At 39.4% G+C, this 12,536-nt stretch overlaps 1 protein-coding gene across 1 annotated transcript in view; it reads right to left on the reverse strand.

Moving 5' to 3' along the window:
- Nucleotides 1-681: 681 nt before the first annotated feature.
- The window catches only part of LOC108898204 (CUB and sushi domain-containing protein 3-like), a 311,569-nt gene continuing 299,714 nt past the window's right edge, over nucleotides 682-12,536 (reverse strand). The window contains 9 exon segments of the mRNA XM_018698119.2: nucleotides 682-5,880; nucleotides 6,480-6,615; nucleotides 7,152-7,239; nucleotides 7,930-8,066; nucleotides 9,135-9,293; nucleotides 10,056-10,115; nucleotides 11,220-11,399; nucleotides 11,497-11,608; nucleotides 12,435-12,508. Coding sequence (XP_018553635.2) covers nucleotides 5,721-5,880; nucleotides 6,480-6,615; nucleotides 7,152-7,239; nucleotides 7,930-8,066; nucleotides 9,135-9,293; nucleotides 10,056-10,115; nucleotides 11,220-11,399; nucleotides 11,497-11,608; nucleotides 12,435-12,508 — 1,106 coding nt within the window. The 3' untranslated portion in view covers nucleotides 682-5,720.

A 12,536-nucleotide genomic window follows, 5' to 3' on the forward strand; every position in this document is an offset into this window, starting at 1 on the left:
CAGGGATGGGGAGCCATAAAAGGTCGAGCTGTGTGATCCCTATGATCAGTCCAGTTCAGACTGAAACATGCTTTCTATAAATATACAACAAAGTGGGTACTGGTAAGCCACATTTATTCACTGGTAGGTTTGCATACTGCAAAATGTAGGCATGTACTTCCAAGCTATAAGAAAAATCTCAAGGCTTGTAGTATCAGTTGTATGTGAAAACTCTGCATTTTGTCTTTCCTATTACCCACTCCTGTAGCAGAAAGTCAGACTAACAGTCACAGGTGCAGCAGCGAAAAATAATGTTGCATTCCCAGTGATAAGGACTTCTGCTGTAAATGAATGGGGGAAGTTTAGGGAGTTCATCTCAAGGTGAGATAGCTACACTACATTTATATATATATATATATATTTCTATACACTCTGTACCAGCAGTATTTCCCCTGCAAGGCACTCCCTTACTTTGAAATTCGTTTTCCAGTCACATTTAAACCTGAAGCAACCTCTAAATTTCCCATTACTTCACACTTCCAAGACTTAATCTCACATATATTTATAATCTGTAGCTTGTACTGTGGTGTACATTCATAAATAACAACATGTGTTTAGGTGTTTAGGTAAAATGGACCAAACATACCAGTTTGCAGAAAATCATTTAAAGCAGAGACAAAGAAAGACTCTCTCTCTCTCTCTCTTTTTTTTTTTTTTTTACAAAAGCAATTAGCCTTTTTTAATCTTACATTGCATTGAAAATTTACATAATAGATTCATACATTTTACAAATAATTTCATCATAAAAATATATTTCTGTACAAAACACTTTTTTATTCTATATTTCATCTTTTTTTTTTCAAATGGTGAATATTTCCAATGTCCCCCAGGCAGGAACGGCTTTAAGTCTTTCAAATCACATGGGTCTTATTGCGGTCAGTCAGTAGGAAAAGCTTGTGGCAAAATAGACTGAAGCTTAGAAAAAAATGACTTCTGATGAAGGGGAGGGCTGGAGCAGGTACGTGTTCTTATGTATGTATGTGTGTGTATTTTCATGTATGTGTTTGAAAGTTGTGTTTGTGTGTGTGTGTGTGTGTGTGTGTGTAGGTGACAGGGAGGGTCCCATGGTTTTTGGTAGGCACTGCGTCAGATCCATACCGAAAAAAACAAAACAAAAAACAAAAAAAAAAAAAAAAAAACAACAACAGCAATAACAACAACAACAGCAGCAACAATCAATCCAAACTGTAATAAGAAACAATGTCACCATAGCAATGCAGGGCAGGACAGTTGCAGATCGGATAAACGAGGAGGCCGCAGCTACCGTTGCTTTTAAATCAGTAATGACTTTAAAAGGAGAATTCTGTCAGCTTGTTGCAGTCGGTGCCTGTGGTCACGACAGCAGGGGTTCTTAAAACAAAGTCGATGCTTTCGCTCACCCTGGCACCCAGACTCATTAAAAACCACTGGTATTCATCATGTGTGGGGCCCAAGCTCACTAAAATTCAGTCTCTCACTCTTTAAACCAGCATCTTCAAAACAAAACAAATACTTTTTTCAAATGGGCACAAAGCAGAAAAACAGTGTCTCATGCTCTTTGATACCTGTATTCTTGTCTTGTAGGGACCAGGTTATTATACTAATTGTATCTGGTGCATTTTCAGGCCCAACCCTTATAATAAGAAAGTAGTATACTGTATGGATGTTATGTGTGGTTTAACACAAAAATCAAACATCTTCTTTTCTCTCAGCAGTGGTTCATTGATGGCACATGGGACCATCAAAAAGGCCAACAACATGTGCAACAACAGCCTCTAGTGGCTGACAGGGGGCTAAATACAGGAAAGGTTGCCAGGTATACAAAAGCTTTTTTTTTTTTTTTTAATTTATCAGAATAGGTGGCAGATCAGGTTTGAGAAATGGCTACCAGCCAAGGAACAGTGAGCTGAGATTATAAGGCTATATTTCTATGAAATAAAAACAAGCAAAAGCAAGGGGGGGATATTAAATCTCAGTGGCCTCAGTTATGCGTATGAATTTACTCAATTGTCACCTTGAAATCTTAAGATCCTCACCCACATGGTCAGTTCACTTAAAGCTAGTGTTTCTGAAATAACTGACTCAGTCAAGGCCTTTTAGCTTTTGAGATGCGATGCACACACACAAAACACTGTGGGAAGTTCATTAAAATCTATCTGTTCTTGCTCCACATACAAGTTTGCAATACTTTATAAGTGCCAAAAGATGTACCATCTTTACCAAGTACCAAGTTTTTTTCTTTTTAAACCTGAAATAAAAGGCTTGTAAACAGAGTGTGCCAATTTATAATTGATGTGGGTGTCAGTACAAGAGCAAATGAGATCTTAAAAGATCTCCTAAAACAGAACTCCTGTAGTCCTATGATCTCTGATATTTCAGTATTGATTTGAGAGACTGAACACATCTATGACACAGAAAGACGCTTGAAAATCAGGATTCAATGATATATAACCTGGGGGTGAAGTTGTGATGATGGAACTTTAAAATTTACAGATCTTGTCTTTGAGGTTTTATGAACAAGGTTAAAACTGGTATGTTTTGCAAGTAAATTAGATCAGAATTTTAGTAACAGTTCACAAACAAACCCACTGAAAACATCCTAAAAGCCAAAACTCTTCCCAAAACAAATGAATTCTCTGTTCTTTTGACTCCTCAATGTACGACGAAAAAATACAAGCATGAACTAGTAGGTCAGTGTACAACACAAATTTTCAGTGTGGGCTGAAACATGTAAATGGGTCACAATCCACAAACTACATGTTGTGCAGTTCACCAGCAAATATCACCATTATTATTATTAATATTACTTTTACCACAGTTGTGTGTTTGCCGATGGGATCATTAACTTTAACCAGAGTCAGAACTAGATAAGAGTCTGGCCATGTGTAATCAAACGGGTAGGTTCCATGAAGAGCTTCTGTGTTGCCGTACAACACTGAGACTGTTGACATCTCTGAACTGTAGATAAAAAATAACAGAGTTTTCATGTGCAAATATCTGTGGCCTCATGTTACTTCAGTCAGTTAGGTTAGAAAATGTTGCCGTTATTCCAGCTGATCATTAAAATCTGTCTGTGTCACAATGGTGACTATAATGATGCATGCTGTTATGTATCTGTAGTGGCCAACAGCTCTAGTGAAGAAGCATAAAAATGGCAACCGTAGCACAAACTCTATCTGACAATGGCTCAGAAATCTGCCATCTGTGGTAAATGTGTAAAGAGACATCAACTTTAAACGGCATGATTGTTGCTGGCAAACCTTGCATCTCAACAATAATGACAACAGCAATACCACCGACAGTCATGATTGCCTCAGTGGGAAAGACAGTGATGGTGTGAGGAACTTCACATTACACAAGAAATTAAAATGAAACCAATTCCATGTTACAAAGCAACCAAAATACTTTTTGTGACTTCTGTGGACAGCACATAGTTGTAATATCTTTTATTCTGATATTTCTTTCTCTTTTTTTTTTCTAAAAACTCTCTGCTATAATCCATCTTTCCCCTTCAGCCCCTCCCCTGTGGTAAATATATAGCACAAAAATATAGGTGGTGAATGCTCCCGAATATATATGCAATAGATTTACAGATCAGAAGATTCTGCAGCAATAACAAAGAAAGAAGATAAGCACTCGCAGAGTGCAGAATTACAGTGGAGCTGTGTCCACAATCATAGGGCTACAACCCTGTTTGTCTTTCTTTAAGCCTGTCTATCAATTTATGTCTGTCTGTGCCTCCTGTCTGTCAGCCTGTCTCTGTGTCCGTTCCTCTATAAGCCTGTTAATCTGTGTTTAAACTCTGTCTGTCTGTGAAGTGGCGACACTGGACGGTGGAGTCTGCAACAGTCTTAAGACCCTGTTTGTCTTTCTTGAACCTGACGATTTCCTTATGTGTCTAACTGTTGGACTTGATACCACCTGTCTGCTCTCTGTCTTTCCAGATTTTTGTTGGCGTGTGTACCTGTCATCTTTTCTGTCCCTCACTCATCCTGTCACTTCCTTTCCAACCTTTCCGCCTATCTCTGTGTCAGTCCATCTCTCAGTGGGTAGACAGGTAGTGTTTCTGTAAAATGTGCTTTAGTGCCAGAGCTTTCTCTGTTTGTCAAAGTCTTTTTCTTTGTTAGTCCATCAGAGTCCTCTGTATCCATTCAGCGTCTTTCTCATCAGAATCCATCTTAATTCGCAAGGATCAGGAACATCTTCCCTCAAGGCCATATTCTGTCTGATCTGATTCATTATGTAGAGGGAGGGCCAACCTCTCTCAGTAGTTGATTTCAGGTTAGACAGGCTCTGATTGGCTGCATTAGGATTGTAAGATCTCATCTTTTCTCTTGATGACTCCCTTACTCTATTTCCAGTTCAGTTAGGGGTTGTCTCCGTCTTCTTGCCCTCCTCTCTTATCCACAGGATGGGAAGGAGCAGTTTATCCATTAGATGAGTCAGTCTCTTCTCATCTGTTCTAATAGTGCTACTTCCCCTTTAGACTCCTTTTAGTTTTGCTTTGCTCTAATCCCAGTTCAGTTAGGATTATAGCTCCGTCTCCAGGGCTGCCCTTATCCTTTGCTTAGGAGTTAGTCTCTTTTCAAAGCAACTTTTGCTACTGTCTGCTAGCATTAACCGTCTTAGATTCCGTTTTAATAGAAAAAGACAAGAGACTGGTAACACCAGCCTCTGGTTGTCATGGAGACAGGAGGTTGTCCTGTCTGGTTGCTAGGGTGTTGAATTCCGTGGTCGTTTTAGAAATAGGCTCCTGTTCACAACTTGTAAGTCTGGTTTACTGATGGTCTGCTGGTGACAGCGTCTTTTACTGTCAGTGTTGAACCCAGATAGATAAATAGAAACAGTTCTCTTTGCTTCACAGTGTCTTCATGTCACATCTCCCCATCTGTGGCCATTTTGCTTCTGTGTCCCTCACAGTTAAGTGTTTGCTCAGTACAGTTGGGGAGACAACATGTTACAAATGAAATCAGCCTGTTTTTGTAGTGCAGTTTATCTCTGTGATGTATAACCATGGTCAGAGCACTGATAATGTGCTCTCTCTTTCTCCAGGCAAGGACTAATGGTCACAGAGCTGAGAGGAGAGTGGGTCTCTATCGTCACAGCTCTGTGTGAAATACGAAGTTCAGCATTGGGTTATGGTAACATGTCATGACGTTGGACTAGTGGGTCATGGCTTCATCATTACTACTTGCATTAGAGACAGTGAGTGGGGTTAAATGAGAGGTCAAACTATAATGGGCTGTGTCTGGTTTAGAATCAAATTATAAACTATCCATGACCAGCTGAGTCTTGGGGTTAGAGAAGGATAATAGCCAGAATAGCTTTTCTGTTGGGTTGCATCCGCTTATCCTCCTCTTTCACTTGATGTCACATCTCACTGTGAGTTAACACTGGCTGTGTTCCATCTGTCAAAGGTAGGAGACATTTTTTGTGTTTAAATTTCATTTGCGGATAGAAAATGCTTTTAGTGAAAGGAACCAACACTGAGTTTTGGTTTCAAGTGGACAGTTTTTCCTCTGCTTGGGAAGATAAGATGTCCGAACTAGGAATGGGGGTCTTTTGTAATCAATGTATAGACCATGTTGCTGACGACGTCAAGGTCTGAGTCGAAGCATACGGCTTTCCTCTCCACAGCCTTGTACCAATTGTGGTCCCATTAGATATCTGAGTCATTAAGTTCAAGTGAGGATAATCAATCCTCAGACCATGGTGCAGACAGTATTTAGATTTGGATCGAATCTAACAGCCTTCCCCTCCACGGCCTTGGCGTTGGTGTTGTACATGGGGTTCTCAAAGGCAGCCTGGCCATTGTTGTTTTCATGGACTGAGCAGCCTGTGTACTGTGTTTTTGGTGTAGTTCTATGAAAAGAAACAACAATAAAGCAAATATAAATACACCATTAGAGTGATAAAATTGTTCTAATTGTCTATTAATATTAAAACAGCTGGGTAGCAAGTGGACAATAGTGAATGCAGTCTCAGGAGTGGAAGCATAGTAAACAAGCTTAAAGAGGGATTAGAGAGAGTGTTGTGCTTTTTAGGAAGCCATGTGAGATTCCAATCAGCTCATCCAAAACTAATTCCTTCAGTGAGCTTTTTTTTCCCCGAGATATTAACAGCAGAACAGTAGTTATTTGCATCTGTTAACAACAAGAACACCAGTCAATTGTTCTTAAACCATATCTCTGAAAAATCCAATTTACCAGCTCCTAAACAGAATTGTTTTGCAGCATGGTTTGCAACACACAATGACTTAAAGTCTCTCAGCACTTCAACAACCAAACCACTGAGGCAGGTTCTGTTTTCATCAATCAGACAGCTTCTTAAAATGTCTTTTTACTTTTTGTATGACAATAATTGAAAACAACGGTTAAATAACAATGAGTAATGATAAGGACCTATTCTTTTCTATTACTGAAATTTAGCAGAATTGCATTACATTTTTTTTTAGCACAAACCTTTGTTTGTAGAGATAGAAGCCAAAGCCAGTGAAGATCAGAGCGAAGAAAGGCACCAGAATAGCGATAGCCACAGAACTGCTGTTGGTACCAAGCTGAGGGGGTGGCGAGTTCTGACTCTCTGACATATTCAGACCTGTGACATACAATGAAAAGAGTTTTTAAAAAGTTAGATCTTGTCCACAGTAAATATCAGAGCATCACTGACACATTCACATGACCTGAGACTTTTAATATAGTGAGAAGTAGTCAGATCTTTGTATGTTTAGTGTTTGGCTAGTCTGTTGTCCATGTGCTGGCTGATTTTGGCATCACTGCAGATCAATTACTGTTGACTTAAAATGTAGGACTGCTTTCAACTGTGTTTGACAGAATTGGCAGTCATCTTTGGATGCAGGGTGATGGAGTTCAGCCATTTTAAGATGACTTTAGGTCTGTAGAGCAGCTTTTGTTCTTGTTGAAAATGTATCCACTGCAGGGCTGACTCAGTGCGAGCAATAAGGTCACAGCTGCCAGTAAACAGAGACTCCCTGGTTGCCTTCTCCATCATTGAGGTTCTCTCAAGCAGTTTTTAATGGACTTTTGCATTTATCATTTATAATCCAAAATGACTTACAAGAAACATAATAATAGTTTGGAGCTGTTACTAAACCTAATGTAAGAGATAATTACCTAGTCTTTGCAGTCCAAACTGTCCATAGTCTTTTCCCTGAATGAAACCCTGGAATACATAACTAGAACCATCAGGCTCTGCTGATACCTGCAGAGGAAAAGAAGAGATGACAAAGAAAGGAGAGACAGATTGAGACATATCGTCACAGGAGAGGGATAAAGGTTGGTTATATTTTGTGTTCGTGTCAAATGTACAAATTCAAAACATATTTCTTAAGTTTGATTAATTTATTGTTTAAATGTTTAGATTTAGACAAGTTGTCTCAGCTGAGTCCAAACAATTGTCAGAATCAGAATATTAGAATAATTTATTGTTATATATACAGTAAAAGGTATTCACTGGATGGTGAAATTCAGTGCTAAAATAATAATATGGCTTGTGGTGTGTGTGTGTTTATGCTGTTATATTGTGGGTATGAGCATGGTTTTTCAGACCTTCTCTGCAGGCACATGATGAATATTTACTCAAGTGTTTCACCACAATGTCTAGAATATGGTCACCTGGTGACTACAGCATTTCAGTCATTTAGTATTTGGTAGTATTTTGTAAAATTTATCTACAGAGGAGGAGACATTTAATATTAACCTTGCTCAAACACCATGTCAAGTACAGAGTACTGAAATGTCTAACTCTGACTGACCTGAATTTGCTTATTAAATATCACATTACGTTATAATGTCATAACGTAAAATTCCTCTATAAAAAGAGGTTAGTACATCAAAATAGTTTGTCTTGTAGTTTTGATTATGTGACTGCTCTGGATCCACTGAAACTTACAAATCCATCCATGGTCCAGGAGTCATCTATGATTTTGGCTGGAGAGATGGCTGAATCTTTCAGCTGGTTTCCCTGGTTCACATAGTTCACCTGGTACATCAGCAGTAACAGCCTGGCCTCAGACGCCTTATACACTCCTAGAGAGGACAGAATAAATACCTGGTTTACAAAATGTACATCATGTTCCATTGGAAATCACAAAAATAAAAGAGAGACACATTTATCAGGACAATAAAGGAAAAACAACAACCTGAATGCAGCTGTAAAATTAAATTAACAATGATTAAAAAAATTATAATCTGAGTAAAGTTAACAGACAGCAGAATTTTGAGATCATGTTTCAATAAAATTTAAACATAAACTCCCCCAACAACACAAATCATAATTTTCACATGTATGGGTTATGCAAACAAGACACACTGTGTCATTAAGGCAACTTTAGAGGAGCTGGTAGCAATATTTTTCCAGGCAAACAGTTTCCCCATACCTACAGTCTTTATGCTAATCTAGGCTGAGCACGTCTTAACTCCACCTTCATACTTCATGCACTGACCTAAGATTGATATCTTCACATTTCACTCTCTGAAAGAAGGTAAATATATGTATTTCCCAAAATATTGAGCTACTCCTTTAAGTACAGTGCTTTGGTAAGGAAAACATCTTAAGAAAAATCTCAGAAAGAAAAACATGCAAGTTTTATGGAACCAGGCACCGGCCTTTTGGTGCCTGTGTGAGTGCAGTTTTAGATGTTATTGATCTAAAGCTGCTCCTTTAAGCCAGATGATGGATGTTAAAAGTCTGATAGCTGCATGGTGATGTGATATGGTCTTTGTACTCTCTCCAGGAACCAATTCTAGCTTCAACAGGATTTGTGTTTTAATAGGGTCTTAACCCCCGCTGATGCTGTTGTGAGACCCCAGGAGGTCTTTGTATGAGAAAGTGTATGTGTATATTTGAGTTTTGGGGGAAAATACAGTAGCAACATTTAAAAGCAGCTGGCAGCTCCGGGAAAGTAGTGAAATTCACACACCAACAATCAACCAGTAGAAAGCAGCACAAATAATATTCTATTATTAAATAAGTGTTGATTGCAGCAGTTCCTTATTAAACTTAATGTCTCGTCATGTCACACTATATATGTACACTATACTCTACAGTATATGTGGTGCTGTATGTCAGGTGAAATTAATCATAATGTATCGTGCCTGATAGGAGCAGTTCCATGTTGCCGTTGCTAAGGGTAACGTTGACTCTCCCTGTTGTGGAGTTGAAGCTGGTGATGCTCAGTGTCATAGGCTGCTTCCTTCCCCGGTAATTATATGAACCCTTCCATATGTAGTTAGGAGCAAAGACATCATCTGGAACTGGAAAGAGGAGAAGATAATAGAGCAGACATTTAAAAGGACAGATATGAATAGAAAAGAACAAAACAGTACATAATAGAATAGAAATGAATTTGTTGTTTGCCTCTACGCTCGAGACAAGGTTTAGTCTATCAGTAAGATGTTATATTAGATGTTATGCAGTTCAGTTACATCAAATAAACTTGCTGCTGAAAGTATATAGGATCAAATCTTGACTTCAAGTAAAACAGTGGTTTCTTGTGTGTCTAAAAACACTGGCAGTAAAAAACAAGATTTAATGTGTGGCTTTAGGGAGAATGTTTCATTAGATTTAAGGGGTGCTTCGTGCTTTGATAGTTACAGAAACCTGCACACATATTAGCTATAGGAACTCTTTCATGTGCAACAAGAAGCAAAGAGTTATTGAACTACAACAGAATAACACAGATCACAACAGCACAGAGCAGAAGAATAGAGAACTGAACAAAACATCAGCAGACAGAAGACTAGAGCATCACAGTGGTTAATTTACCTTTCTATGTGTAGTGAGGAAAAATTAATTATTTAGAACTGCAATGGAAAGTGGTACAATAAAATCGACAAGAAACACAAGAGGAACAACACTGTGTAGCAGAGCTGAGCAGAGTGGAAAGGAGCAGAGCAGAATTTATTAAACTACAGACTAAACCAGGCCAGAACAGCACAAATAATACAAGTCGAGAATAGACAAGGAATGACATGACTGTGCTAGCCTGGAATAGAAAAGACTGTATTAGAACTGACCGTTTAGTTTTGGGCTGGGGGTTCCTGTTGCTGGTTTCACAGGTTTCTTCTTCTCTCCAGCTACACACACACACAATAGAAACAGAGGGTGATAATGAAGATAATGTCCCATTAAAATACATGAGCAGAGCCAAAGGGACAAAGGATGAAAAAGTATTAAAATATTTTGGTTTGTCTCTTGTTTAACTCACAGTTCCATCAGCAAATGTCTTAAGGAACCAGTTTTATCCAGAGGAGAGTGCACTCTTTACTATCACATAATCAAATTGGAATGCAGTGCTGATTACTATTAGTCACACACGCATAATGAGTAAGATGTGTGTTGAAAACGGTCCCCCAAAATAAACCTCTTTAATGGTTATTTGTAGGCAGAGCAATGCAAATAGAGTTCATGGCCAATAATTGTAGTGCATAATAGATCCTTTTAAAAGTGGCCTTTGGACACTTTGGGTTTGACCATTCAGCACAGCTCCTATCATCACTTCAAGATGCAACCATTGTTGCCAACAAGTAAAGGCAAGCAGGGAGAGGGTATTTGTCCTAGAATCTCAAATTGGATCAGAGAGTGCTCCAAATTTGAAGGCTACTTCAGGCCAAAAGGGTGGAAGCCTTGGTGGAAGGGTTTCAAAACCGAAGTTTACAGTATTTCCTCGCACAAATGAGGCTTCAGAACTTCACATTTTTTGATGACTAAGACAAATACTGCAATTCATCCATGTACATCCTAGGCAGCATAAACTGTGCAATTTTCATTTTTTCAGTCAGTTTGAGATCAACAGAATCAGTCTGTCGCTGTTAGCTCATTTTTTGCAGTAAAGTTGGTGGGAAAAATGGACTCATGAGATGTGGTGAATTCATAACCTCACCTGTATGGACTTGGCTGGCCAACCTAGCCTAGGTACAAAACACCATGGGGTATTTTTCATCTTTTTTGAAACAGTGCTGCCAGACTCTCCACCAGTCCACAGACTGACCACCCCACCAGGAAATCTCAACCTACTCCAGATGGCGGGTCTGTCCTGGTGCGTGTGCTGACAACGTGTCCTTGAGCAAGACATACTCAACACTACCTACCTGGTCATTTGAGCTTAATGATTCTGGGTTATTAATCAAATGCAGTTGATGTTGATACAACATCAAAAAATGAGGAAGTGAATAATTTACCTCGACATATAGGCATCTTTCCAGTCCACGTGCCGTCACTCTTGCAGACTCTGTGTTCGGAACCCCCCGCCAGGAAGTAGCCATGCTGACAGCTGTACACCAAGGTGTAGCCAAAACCAGGCAGATCCATCCCCACCACGTCCACATGGAGCGGGCTCTCTGGCTGCTTACAGGCATGGGCTGGAGGGCGGAGAGAGGATTTATGCACTTGAGTTTGACGGACAGTTAGGATGGAAGGGTGGTATGTTAATGAGTTGATAGGATGTATGTTTCTTACGTATGCACTCAGGTTGTGTCCCGCTCCATGTCAGATCAGGCTGGCAGGTTCTAGATGAAGAGCCCTGAATCAAATGAGCTGGCTGGCACTGAAATGACACCACACTTCCCACCTGTACAGACAGAAAGGGAGAGAGTGACACAAGCACACGCACGCACGCACACACACACACACACACACACACACACATACAGAGAGAGAGAGATAATGAGACTTTGAAAAAGTTTTGTTTGCTCATGGTGCAGGGGGAGTCTGAATACCTTCAAAGGACCAGAGGGCACAGTAGTGGAATGCTACATGTAATTTGTTTAGTTAATGAGGGGGAGTCATTGTAACAGAGGAATTAGTGTTGTGCTGAAAAACACCACCTACAATTTTAGTTTATTAGTTTATTACATAATATGTCCCTTTATCTTGCTTAGAGCACTTGTTGAGTGAGACACTCAATGAGTGCAGCCAGAAATATAGGCAACTATGTAACTGCAAATACATGTAAGCATGTATGCATTCTAAAGTCTAAAGCCAAATCTAATAGGCTTCAGCAGTCTGAGTTAGTCAAATTAAGTGTTTATCTTCTAACATTACAGTTACTTTAGTGAGATTGACTCTATTTCCATGAGCAGCATTTCCATGTGTGTTTGTGGGTACTTCCTGGTAGTAAGAGTTAGGTTTGTTTCCAGGACACAGCACCGGCAGCAAATCTATATGACTGCCTGGCGGCTCATTTTATTTGACCCAGTCAGAGAGCTGAAGCCTCATATAAGCTTTGAACTTTAAAATGCATTTTAGCACAGGACAAGGACTGTGAATGCTGTCTCATATCTCTTACTGTTAAATAAAAGACAGAGGAGATCACTTGCAGGGATTGCATGCAGGATGAATGATTACAAAAATCTATAACTCTTTTAATGTACATATGGTATGGGAACAAATGTTACCTTGAAACCATAAGTCCGGTTTAAGGAGCCAGAGCGTGGTGTTCCTGGATTATCACAGCTGGTTTTGGTCGGTTCTGAAAAGAACAGGACAAGAATGTAAGT

The sequence above is a fragment of the Lates calcarifer genome, linkage group LG3 (genome assembly GCF_001640805.2).
Source record: "Lates calcarifer isolate ASB-BC8 linkage group LG3, TLL_Latcal_v3, whole genome shotgun sequence".
Classification (NCBI taxonomy): domain Eukaryota; kingdom Metazoa; phylum Chordata; class Actinopteri; family Centropomidae; genus Lates; species Lates calcarifer.